The sequence below is a fragment of the Ctenopharyngodon idella genome, chromosome 21 (assembly GCF_019924925.1).
Source record: "Ctenopharyngodon idella isolate HZGC_01 chromosome 21, HZGC01, whole genome shotgun sequence".
NCBI classification, from domain to species: domain Eukaryota; kingdom Metazoa; phylum Chordata; class Actinopteri; order Cypriniformes; family Xenocyprididae; genus Ctenopharyngodon; species Ctenopharyngodon idella.
In genome coordinates this window covers 261,229-273,757 of record NC_067240.1, presented here as the reverse complement: position 1 = coordinate 273,757, position 12,529 = coordinate 261,229, and the positions used below count along the sequence as shown (strand labels likewise).

The 12,529-nt window shown below is 39.5% G+C and overlaps 1 protein-coding gene across 1 annotated transcript; it reads right to left on the bottom strand.

Annotated features, from left to right (window-relative positions):
• Positions 1–6,023: 6,023 nt before the first annotated feature.
• Positions 6,024–11,316, bottom strand: LOC127504045 (arylsulfatase B-like). Its single transcript, XM_051878369.1, is given in 9 exon segments — positions 6,024–7,365; positions 7,367–7,613; positions 7,684–7,836; positions 7,915–7,985; positions 8,298–8,541; positions 9,450–9,657; positions 10,018–10,208; positions 10,303–10,489; positions 10,904–11,316. Coding segments are annotated over 9 exon segments (1,563 nt in total). The 5' UTR covers positions 11,141–11,316; the 3' UTR covers positions 6,024–7,340.
• Positions 11,317–12,529: the final 1,213 nt, after the last annotated feature.

The window sequence follows — 12,529 nt, the reverse complement described above, 5'->3', positions numbered from 1 at the left end:
CAAAAAACTTTGTTCGCTTGCAAAACTATTGCGTTCCCCAAAAAACTTTGTTCGCTTGCAAAATTATTGCGTTCCCCAAAAAACTTTGTTCGCTTGCAAAACTATTGCGTTCCCCAAAAAACTTTGTTCGCTTGCAAAACTATTGCGTTCCCCAAAAAACTTTGTTCGCTTGCAAAACTATTGCATTCCCCAAAAAACTTTGTTCGCTTGCAAAACTATTGCGTTCCCTCAAAAAACTTTGTTCGCTTGCAAAACTATTGCGTTCCCCAAAAAACTTTGTTCGCTTGCAAAACTATTGCGTTCCCCAAAAAACTTTGTTCGCTTGCAAAATTATTGCGTTCCCTCAAGAAACTTTGTTCGCTTGCAAAACTATTGCGTTCCCCAAAAAACTTTGTTTGCTTGCAAAATTATTGCGTTCCCTCAAGAAACTTTGTTTGCTTGCAAAACTATTGCGTTCCCTCAAGAAACTTTGTTTGCTTGCAAAATTATTGCGTTCCCTCAAGAAACTTTGTTCGCTTGCAAAACTATTGCGTTCCCCAAAAAACTTTGTTTGCTTGCAAAATTATTGCGTTCCCTCAAGAAACTTTGTTCGCTTGCAAAACTATTGCGTTCCCTCAAGAAACTTTGTTTGCTTGCAAAATTATTGCGTTCCCTCAAGAAACTTTGTTCGCTTGCAAAACTATTGCGTTCCCTCAAGAAACTTTGTTCGCTTGCAAAACTATTGCGTTCCCTCAAAAAACTTTGTTCGCTTGCAAAACGATTGCGTTCCCCAAAAAACTTTGTTCGCTTGCAAAACTATTGCGTTCCCTCAAAAAACTTTGTTCGCTTGCAAAACTATTGCGTTCCCCAAAAAACTTTGTTCGCTTGCAAAACTATTGCGTTCCCCAAAAAACTTTGTTCGCTTGCAAAACTATTGCATTCTCCAAAAAACTTTGTTCGCTTGCAAAACTATTGCGTTCCCTCAAAAAACTTTGTTCGCTTGCAAAACTATTGCGTTCCCCAAAAAACTTTGTTCGCTTGCAAAACTATTGCGTTCCCCAAAAAACTTTGTTCGCTTGCAAAACTATTGCGTTCCCCAAAAAACTTTGTTCGCTTGCAAAACTATTGCGTTCCCCAAAAAACTTTGTTCGCTTGCAAAACTATTGCGTTCCCTCAAGAAACTTTGTTCGCTTGCAAAACTATTGCATTCCCCAAAAAACTTTGTTCGCTTGCAAAACTATTGCGTTCCCTCAAGAAACTTTGTTCGCTTGCAAAACTATTGCGTTCCCTCAAGAAACTTTGTTCGCTTGCAAAACTATTGCGTTCCCCAAAAAACTTTGTTCGCTTGCAAAACTATTGCGTTCCCTCAAAAAACTTTGTTCGCTTGCAAAACTATTGCGTTCCCCAAAAAACTTTGTTTGCTTGCAAAACTATTGCGTTCCCCAAAAAACTTTGTTCGCTTGCAAAACTATTGCGTTCCCCAAAAAACTTTGTTCGCTTGCAAAATTATTGCGTTCCCTCAAGAAACTTTGTTCGCTTGCAAAACTATTGCGTTCCCCAAAAAACTTTGTTTGCTTGCAAAATTATTGCGTTCCCTCAAGAAACTTTGTTTGCTTGCAAAACTATTGCGTTCCCTCAAGAAACTTTGTTTGCTTGCAAAATTATTGCGTTCCCTCAAGAAACTTTGTTCGCTTGCAAAACTATTGCGTTCCCCAAAAAACTTTGTTTGCTTGCAAAATTATTGCGTTCCCTCAAGAAACTTTGTTCGCTTGCAAAACTATTGCGTTCCCTCAAGAAACTTTGTTTGCTTGCAAAATTATTGCGTTCCCTCAAGAAACTTTGTTCGCTTGCAAAACTATTGCGTTCCCTCAAGAAACTTTGTTCGCTTGCAAAACTATTGCGTTCCCTCAAAAAACTTTGTTCGCTTGCAAAACGATTGCGTTCCCCAAAAAACTTTGTTCGCTTGCAAAACTATTGCGTTCCCTCAAAAAACTTTGTTCGCTTGCAAAACTATTGCGTTCCCCAAAAAACTTTGTTCGCTTGCAAAACTATTGCGTTCCCCAAAAAACTTTGTTCGCTTGCAAAACTATTGCATTCTCCAAAAAACTTTGTTCGCTTGCAAAACTATTGCGTTCCCTCAAAAAACTTTGTTCGCTTGCAAAACTATTGCGTTCCCCAAAAAACTTTGTTCGCTTGCAAAACTATTGCGTTCCCCAAAAAACTTTGTTCGCTTGCAAAACTATTGCGTTCCCCAAAAAACTTTGTTCGCTTGCAAAACTATTGCGTTCCCTCAAGAAACTTTGTTCGCTTGCAAAACTATTGCATTCCCCAAAAAACTTTGTTCGCTTGCAAAACTATTGCGTTCCCTCAAGAAACTTTGTTCGCTTGCAAAACTATTGCGTTCCCTCAAGAAACTTTGTTCGCTTGCAAAACTATTGCGTTCCCCAAAAAACTTTGTTCGCTTGCAAAACTATTGCGTTCCCTCAAAAAACTTTGTTCGCTTGCAAAACTATTGCGTTCCCCAAAAAACTTTGTTTGCTTGCAAAACTATTGCGTTCCCCAAAAAACTTTGTTCGCTTGCAAAACTATTGCGTTCCCCAAAAAACTTTGTTCGCTTGCAAAACTATTGCATTCCCCAAAAAACTTTGTTCGCTTGCAAAACTATTGCGTTCCCTCAAAAAACTTTGTTCGCTTGCAAAACTATTGCGTTCCCTCAAGAAACTTTGTTCGCTTGCAAAACTATTGCGTTCCCTCAAAAAACTTTGTTCGCTTGCAAAACTATTGCGTTCCCTCAAAAAACTTTGTTCGCTTGCAAAACTATTGCGTTCCCCAAAAAACTTTGTTCGCTTGCAAAACGATTGCGTTCCCCAAAAAACTTTGTTCGCTTGCAAAACTATTGCGTTCCCTCAAAAAACTTTGTTCGCTTGCAAAACGATTGCGTTCCCCAAAAAACTTTGTTCGCTTGCAAAACTATTGCGTTCCCTCAAAAAACTTTGTTCGCTTGCAAAACTATTGCGTTCCCCAAAAAACTTTGTTCGCTTGCAAAACTATTGCGTTCCCCAAAAAACTTTGTTCGCTTGCAAAACTATTGCATTCTCCAAAAAACTTTGTTCGCTTACAAAACTATTGCATTCCCCAAAAAACTTTGTTCGCTTGCAAAACTATTGCGTTCCCTCAAGAAACTTTGTTCGCTTGCAAAACTATTGCGTTCCCTCAAAAAACTTTGTTCGCTTGCAAAACTATTGCGTTCCCCAAAAAACTTTGTTCGCTTGCAAAACTATTGCGTTCCCTCAAAAAACTGTTCGCTTGCAAAACTATTGCGTTCCCCAAAAAACTTTGTTCGCTTGCAAAACTATTGCATTCCCCAAAAAACTTTGTTCGCTTGCAAAACTATTGCGTTCCCTCAAAAAACTTTGTTCGCTTGCAAAACTATTGCATTCCCCAAAAAACTTTGTTCGCTTGCAAAACTATTGCGTTCCCCAAAAAACTTTGTTCGCTTGCAAAACTATTGCGTTCCCCAAAAAACTTTGTTCGCTTGCAAAACTATTGCGTTCCCTCAAAAAACTGTTCGCTTGCAAAACTATTGCGTTCCCCAAAAAACTTTGTTCGCTTGCAAAACTATTGCATTCCCCAAAAAACTTTGTTCGCTTGCAAAACTATTGCGTTCCCTCAAAAAACTTTGTTCGCTTGCAAAACTATTGCGTTCCCTCAAAAAACTTTGTTCGCTTGCAAAACTATTGCATTCCCCAAAAAACTTTGCATGTTACCAAACATTTTGCGATCATTCTCAGGGGAATGCAATAGTTTTTCTAAAAAAGCATTTAAACATAATTTTTCCTCCCAAAAAACATTGGACCCCATTGACTTTCGTTGTTTGGACAAAAAAAAAAAGACAGACATTTTTCCAAATATATTCTTCTGTGTTTTTCATACAGGTTTGGAATGACATGTAGGTGAGTAAATGATGAGAGAATGATCTCTCTTGGTTGACTCATGATCATTTACGATCAATGAAACATTAAAGAAAACATAATGAAACTCTCTGTCTGAACGAGGTTCAGATGCTTTCAGCTGATTCTCACTGTATACGTCCATGAAGAGAAGATAAACAAAGAGATGAAGAGAAATCTAAACAAAGGACTGGAGGACGAACCGTGGCAATAAGCTGAAGCAGTTACAGTGATTTTACCACAGTAAACGGCTGATGAGTGTGTGATAGAAAAACAGAAGGAAAGAAAGTTGAAAGAGAGAGCAGATGGACGAGTGAGAGGAGAAGAAACCACACCAGTGACGAACAGAGAGAGTCTGTATACTGCAGCTGTCAGGATCTCACTGGCATCAGATCAAAGGTTAAAGGTCACGCCCACATTGGAGGTGTTTCCTGCGACACACACACACACACACACACTTATTTACTTCAAAACAATGTCACAATTTGTCATTTAAATGAATGAAAATGTTCATCATCACACACAAACTTTATCTGCTGGATCTCACCTGACCTCCATCTCGCCCTTCACACCTCCAGCTGCGGCCACAGATCAATCAATCACCTAAACTAATCTAATCTAATGAACCACTAAATAATCAAGATCAAAGATCAAGAATTCTGATGATCAGAGCACTGACCTGTATGATTGACAGGGGCGTCACCATGGAAACAGCCCAAATGTGCACTCATGGCTTTATTTCATTAGTTTTCCAAACAAGGGTTCATAAGTTGATGAAAAAGCGGATAATTAATTATATTCAATGTAAAATTAAAATAAATAAACGGGGCTGCGCGATAATCACAATATAGCTCAGCGCAGGAGATAAACTGCCGTTTCACAGCTGTAACACGTTGATTAGTGTCAGAGGATGTTCATGTCCACATATTTTCCATGTTTCTCCTCACTGTCTGTAACTGACGGCACACTGGAAATAACCTGGAATGTTCCTTTGTGCGGCTCATAATGGCTGGTTTCTGTCGCACACACTCGACCCTCGTGACCCGCAGCGCTCGGCCCGTCTGATAATGTTCACGTGTAACTGGACTCATCCGCTCCATCAACATCTGTGTGACAAACACCTCCAGCATATCCCAGAGTTCCTCAGTCAAATCACACAAAATTACCACCTTCATCTGTGAGCGAGACACAAAACCTGCTCTAATTTCAGCTGGTGTGACTGAAACACAACGTGACACTGACGATCAACAAACACAGAAGATGAACTCACATGACCTGAAGGAGAAGAGTTTCTGTTCTCATGAGATCAAACACATCTGGAGTCTGTTCACCGTGACATCACAGGAACACACACCTGACATCACTCTCTCACACACACACACACACCTCACAACATCTAGTTTTAAAGCTCAATATTTCTCAAACACTTTCAGAAGGACACAGAGAGACAGACTGAGACACGTGGAGACATTGAGCTTCTGCTCCAGCCAATCACAGGCCACCATTCCACACTCACAGGAAGTGCAGAGGAGGGGGCGGGTCTGATTACAGGAAGTGAGCTGCTGTCTCTGGAAAAGTCTGTCTCCTCCTCTCTAATGGCTTTTCAGTCTGTTCTCCGTCTCTACAGTGAAGCACAAACCCAGTTCAGAAGATCTGCTCCTGCTTCAGACTGATGAAGATGGCGTTAGAAACCAGAACTGACCAGAACTCTTCCTGAGAGGAGCCGCTGGACTGGACCAAGACTGAGCTTCTCAAGGCCATAAAAGATCAATATGATCTGATAAACCTGTCGCACTCAATCTCAATATTTATATGCATTTTATGTCAGTATCTGCTGTACTGTATCAAGATCTCATTGATTTACAAGCGTCAGAATTCCATCTTACATTTTGTCCATATAAATATCAGCATCTGCTGCAAACTGCATATTTTTGTATAAAAAATAAGTTGTTTTTCCTCCATATTCTCACTTTATCAGACTATATGAGGCATAAAAGCCCAATGGATCAAATATGACACTCAATAAAAACACATTTTTTAAAGTTTTTTTTAATATTTTGTCCAATACTTCAATAAATGTTCCATTTAAAAAAAAAAAAAAAAAAAAAAATAGATTTTTCATATAATTTTAATAGAGTTAATTGACAGCATATGATGTGTGAGAATGAGCCTCATTCCTCTCAGTGTTTCTCATCCAGAGCTCAACTGTTAAAACACACAAGAACCAATGCATGATGGGAAACACCAGCTTCAGTGGAGAAGATCATCAGTGTTCACTCACAGAATCAGGCTTCAGAAGACTCACGAGTCATATGAACGACTCTTACGATGCTTTGATGATGGAAAAGAGCTGAATAATGATTCTGCAAACTTGGCTTTCGTTCAGAACAAATACTGACAGATTTTATATTTTTGGGTGAACTACTCCTTTAAACACTTAAAAGCTTGTTTCTGCCACAGAATAAACAAGGTAAAGGTAACTGTGACTGTTCATCTCGAAATTCTGACGTTTTTCTTGCAAATCTGAATTTATATCAGAATTGCAAGGGGGGGAAAATCTGAATTGCGAGAAAAAAGCAAGAATTGCAAAAAAAAAAAAAAAAGTCAGAATTGCGAGATGTAAACTCAGAATTGTGAAAAAAAGTCAGAATTACAAAATAAATTCAGAATTGCAAGATATAAACTTAGAATTGCGAGAAAAAAGCGAGAATTGCAAAAAAAGTCAGAATTGTACGAGATAAACTTCGAATTGTGAAAAAACATCACAATTACGATATTATAAACTCAGAATTAAAAAAAAATAAAATAAGAATTGCAAGATAAAAACTTAAAAATTGCAAAAAAATCAGAATTGCGAGAAAAAAGCTAGAAGTGCAAAAAAGTCAGAATTGTACGATATAAACTCAGAACTGTGAAAAAACGTCAGAATTACGATATAAATTCAGAATTGCGAGATATAAACTTAGAATTGCAGGAAAAAAAAAAAAAAATCACAATTGCGAGATATAAACTCAGAATTGTGAAAAAAAATCAGAATTGCGAGATATAAACTTAGAATAGCAAGAAAAAAGACGAAATTTCCTTTTTTTATTCCATGGTGGAAACAAGCTTTCTTACTTTATATGCCACCAAACAGAATAAATTAACATCCTGTCACAAACTCACATGAGCCCAAACACACACACACACACACACACACACACACACACGCTGCAATCACATTTGATGCTGATCGTGGTGAAAAATGATTCATGTTCAGAAGACTGATATGATTTAAAGGTGAGAGCTGTAATCACACACACACACACACACACGAGTGCATTTATGTGTATAAACACTGAAGATGTCCAGCTAAACTTCATGACTGTTCATAAGCGTCACAGACGCTCTTCAGCAGCTCTGTTTGCAGTACTAGCCTTCATCATCCTCATCATTCCCAGGGTCCCCAGGCTCCCGTGGCTTCGGGGTCACAGCGCGGGTCATCGGGGGGGAAGATGATGGGTTTGGCCTGGTTCTGGTACTGCTGCAGGCGTCGGAGCAGGAAGGCCACAACCTCCGGGCGCTGATGGGAAACCTCCACGCGCTCCTGGGGATCCTCCTCGATGTTAAACAGCATCACCTGCTTCAGCGGCTCAGGCGCCTTCACCGGACGGCCACCAGGGGGCGCGATCCAGAGAGGACAACCTGAAAGAAGCCCACGATTATCACAGCGTAACTTCCCTTTCATGACGACTTTAAAGTGTAGAGATGTTACCTGGGTAACCCGTCAGAAGCTTCCAGTTCTTGTAGCGAATGGCGGCGTGAACCGAGATATTAAACTCTGAACGAGAGCCGAGAGCGACCGGCCGAGACGCTGAGGAGTGAAGAGAGTCCTGCAGGAACTCGCCCGACACCTCATCACCTGGACCTGAAAGAGACACGCAGCTCATGTGTGATCGGGAGTGAAACCTGATTCTGGTCTCAGTGTAAACCGTCTCTCACTCACAGGGCGAGTCGTCCACATACAGCGGGTCGATGTTATGCAGAAGCTCGACACGAGGAGACGCTTGACCACGACTGAAACACACAAACACATGCTTCGATTAAACCGAGAGATGAAGTGATCATCAGACATCCTACAGGCAGAAACTGGGACAAAAATACCCGTTTTTCAATAGTGCTTAAATAATATTTATCAGCAAAAGTGCAAAAATGATTGTCTGGTTTTCCAGACAATGAAAAATGTATCAAAATGAAGTGAGTTTGTGCTTAAAACAAGAATAAATATCTAGTTTTTTCCTTTGAATCAAGTTTTTTTGCTCCATGTGCAGTGTATTGTCTCAGTTCATCACTGGCAGGTGATGATGATGAAGAGCAGCTCACAGTCACCTGATAGTGTCCCACACATTGAAGCCGTCCAGAGGTTTGGTGCCGTTGGTCGACGCCCCAGCCAGACCCACAATCGTAGGCAGCCAATCAGAGACATGGATGAGCCCTCGACTGACAGTTCCTGGCTGCTCGATCAGCGGTCCGGTCACGAAGGCCACGCCCCTGACTCCTCCCTCCCAGAGCGTCCACTTCCTGCCACGCAGAGGCCAGTTATTTCCTCCTGCCAGGGTCTGACCACCGTTATCTGCCCCAACAGAGAGGAAACAGCGCCACCTCATGGACTGATCATGACACAGAGATTTTTACACAAACCATTCATTTGGACTCATTTGTTCCCTGATGTGGAATTCATCATTTGATCCTCTAATGATCAGACATATTTCAATACTGTTCAACTATTAACAGCCATCAAAACAGCACCAACATAAATTTATAAAAATACTAAATCTTATAAAATACTCTGAGCTCCAATCAAACGTGTTCATGCACTTACTGCACTCACAGCACTTCATTTCTTTTAATTCAACTGAGATTTCTACATCCTGTTTGTCACTTCAACTGATGCTCCTCATTGACTTTTTGAGAATCGTTTACTATCAATAAATCTTTTAAATCTGTTAATGAAGCAAAAACGACCGACATTTAAATCTCTTAACAGAATAAAACCGACCGAAATGTAAAATATTTTAACGGAAACAAAACTGACCGACATTTAATTTTTTTTAAAGGAACAAAAACAACCGACATTTAAAATCTCGTAACGGAATAAAACCGACCAACATTTAAATCTCAACAAAAACGAACATCATTTAAATTTCTTAACCAACCGAAATTTAAAATCTGCTAACAAAACAAAACAACCAACGTTTAAATCTCTTAATGAAGCAAAACCGACCGAAATTTAAAATCTCTTAACGGAACAAAAACAACCAATATTTACATTTCTTAACGGAACAAAATCAATCGACATTTAAAATCTTTAACAGAACGAAACCGACCAATGTTTAAATCTCTGAATTGTAGTCACTGATGTATGTACTAGACAACACTATAAATACAATATAGCTATTATAGAAGTATGACTTGAGACGATGTGTTTGTGTAACATGCTCTACAAATACACTTGACGTACATCTTTGAGCTCCTCAGTACCTGTTGAGAAAATGAGAACGGTGTTGTTCCACAGTCCAGCGTCCTGAAGAGCTCGGCTGATGTTCCCTACGGCTTCATCCATCGCCGACACCATCCCCGCGTACTCGCGCCGCCGATCGTTCTTGATGAAGCTGTAGGGGGCGACATAGCGCTTGGGAACCTCCAGGGGGGCGTGAACCGCCTGCAGCGCCACATAGAGGAACAACGGCTGCGAAGCAAGAGAAACCATCAAAAACTCCTCTGTGACATTCATGAACTGACAGATGCAGCGCATTCATATCTGATATGAGTGTTTATTTTTTTCCTAAGTTAATAATCTTTTCCTTATTAAGAGTTGAAAGCAGAGACGCATGTGTTTCCCTGCCTCTGGTCAGACGGATGCATTTCCCATTTCTGATCTGGGTTTTTAAAATCAAATTTAAGGCTTTTAAGACCTTCACAAATAACATTAGTACCATATAGGCAGGGTAGAGCAAGAGCAACAATGTTGGTGTGAACAGGAAGAACACGTCTGTTCAGATGCAGATGACATGTTTTTTCACGTGTTTGTGTTTATGAGCATGTGTACCTTCTCAGGTGGGTGGCGTGTGATGATGTCCGTGGCTCTCTGAGCGAAGAGTTCTGTCGAGTACTGACCCGTGTAATTGCTGGCCACGTCCTCCCCGTCCCGCAGGTCCAGAGCGCAGCGCGTCACGTTCAGAGGAGCGATGAAACTACATCTGTGATGAGTGAAATATTTCTCTGAACCCGTGAGGTAACCTGCAGACAAACAAACACAACCACATGACCAATATAAAGCGTCTGTTCCTGGTTCCTGTTGACTCTGATCCTCCATCTGGTTTCTCGCACCTACCGAAGAAGGTCTGGAAGCCTCGGCGGGTGGGCAGACAGTCCTTCCGGAACATGCCCAGATGCCACTTGCCCACCATGTGCGTGTCGTAGCTGGCGTCCCGCATGAGCTCCGGCAGAAGCTTCTCGTCCAGAGGAACACAGTACGGCTGACACGGCCAGATGATCTGATGCTGCAGACCCGTGTGAATCTGACCACAACACACATGTACAATCAAATATACTGTGGCACTTCCAACAAAAAACAACAACATGGTACTATGGTAAACGTGCATGTAATTGAATTTAAATAAATAATTGAATATGCATGACCAATATGAATATGGTATTAAACAGTACCATGGTATCTATGCACATAAACATGGTATTATGCATGTTTATAGATAATTTATACTGAAAAATCAAATGCATTAACAAAAACTTCTATGAACTTTTTTTCCATTTGAACTCTACTTCCTTAAATTCAAATTCAGGAAATGAATTCCTTCTCAGTTCAGTTCTGAACTCTTGATACCAACACATTAACTTGCTGTACACAATACTTTCTCAGAGAATATGATGGTATAATTCATTAATTAATTATTCATTAATAATTAATTTCTGACCTGGTAGCGGCCGGTCATCAGCTGGTTTCGGGATGGAGTGCACAGCGGCTGGACGTAGTAATTCTCCAGCCGAACCCCCTGACCGGACAGACGGTCCAGATGAGGAGTTCTGATCTCGGAACCGTGATATCCCACATCATTCCAGCCGAAGTCATCCGCCAAAATAAACACGATATTCGGCGGTTTGGCCGCGACACGAGTGACAGAAACGAGCAGAAAACACAGCGCGAGTTTCATTCTCAGCTTCAGCCGAACACGGAAGAGTCGCTCACAGACAAACTCTGATTCCTCTCAACACGCTGAATTAAAACTAATCATGTTTGATTAAAGCAGAACAATCATACACCACTCAAACTAATACAGCAAAAGAGGGAAGCTACAAAATAAGAGAAGTCCCAGCTCATGAATATTCATTAGTTCCGCTGACGTTCCTTGGAACATTTCAATGGTGAGGGCGTGGTTATGAATATTAAATAGTCATGTGACGTCTCGAGTACCTTGTGACAGCCTTCGTAACGTAATTAATACTCATTAACCGAGCTTAATAAATATTAATTCATAATAAATATGAAATAAATCATAAAAAAAAACACAGCAGTTTATTCCATTTAAATTCCACTTCCTTAAATTTAAATTCTCACACAGGAAAGGATTCATTTTCAGTTCAGTTTTTAACCACTGTACTATGGTAAATATGATTCTAAACTTTTAAATCTTGCAAAAACTTTCGTTCTATGATTAAACCGACATTTAAATTTCTCAATGGAACAAAAACAACCAACATTTAAATTTCTTAACGGAACAAAAACAACCAACATTTAAATTTCTTAACGGAACAAAAACAACCAACATATAAATTTAGTTTAAATTTAGTTCCGCTGACGTTCCTTATGGTGAATATTTCAATGGTAAGGGCGTGGCTATGAATATTAAATAGTCATGTGACGTCTCTCGAATACCTTGTGACAGCCTTTGGTAAAGTAACGTAACGTAATTAATATTCATTAACCAAGCTTAATAAATATTAATTCATACTAAATATTAAATGCATTCATAAAAAATACACACAGCAAATATATAAACTTTATTCCATTTGAATTCCACTTCCTTAAATTCTAATTCTCACACGATCAGGAAAGAATTAATTTTCAGTTTAGTTTTGAACCACTGTACTATGGTAAATATGATTATAAACTTTTAAAAACTTTTCAAAAACTTTCGTTCTATGATCAAACCGGCATTTAAATTTCTTAATGGAACAAAACGACCAACATTTAAAATCTCTTAACGCAACAAAAACGGCCGACATTTAAATTTAGTTCCGCTGACATTCCATATGGTGAACATTTCAATGGTGAGGGCGTGGTTATGAATATTAAATAGTCATGTGACATCTCCTGAATACCTTGTGACAGCCCTCGGTAACGTAACGTAATTAATATTCATTAACCGAGCTTAATAAATATGAACTCATACTAAATATTAAATGCATTCATAGAAAATACATTTATAGCAGTTATATAAACTTTATTCCATTTGAATTCCACTTCCTTCAATTCTAATTTTCACACCATCCGGCAAGAATTCATTTTTGAATCACTGTACTACGGTAAATATGATTCTAAA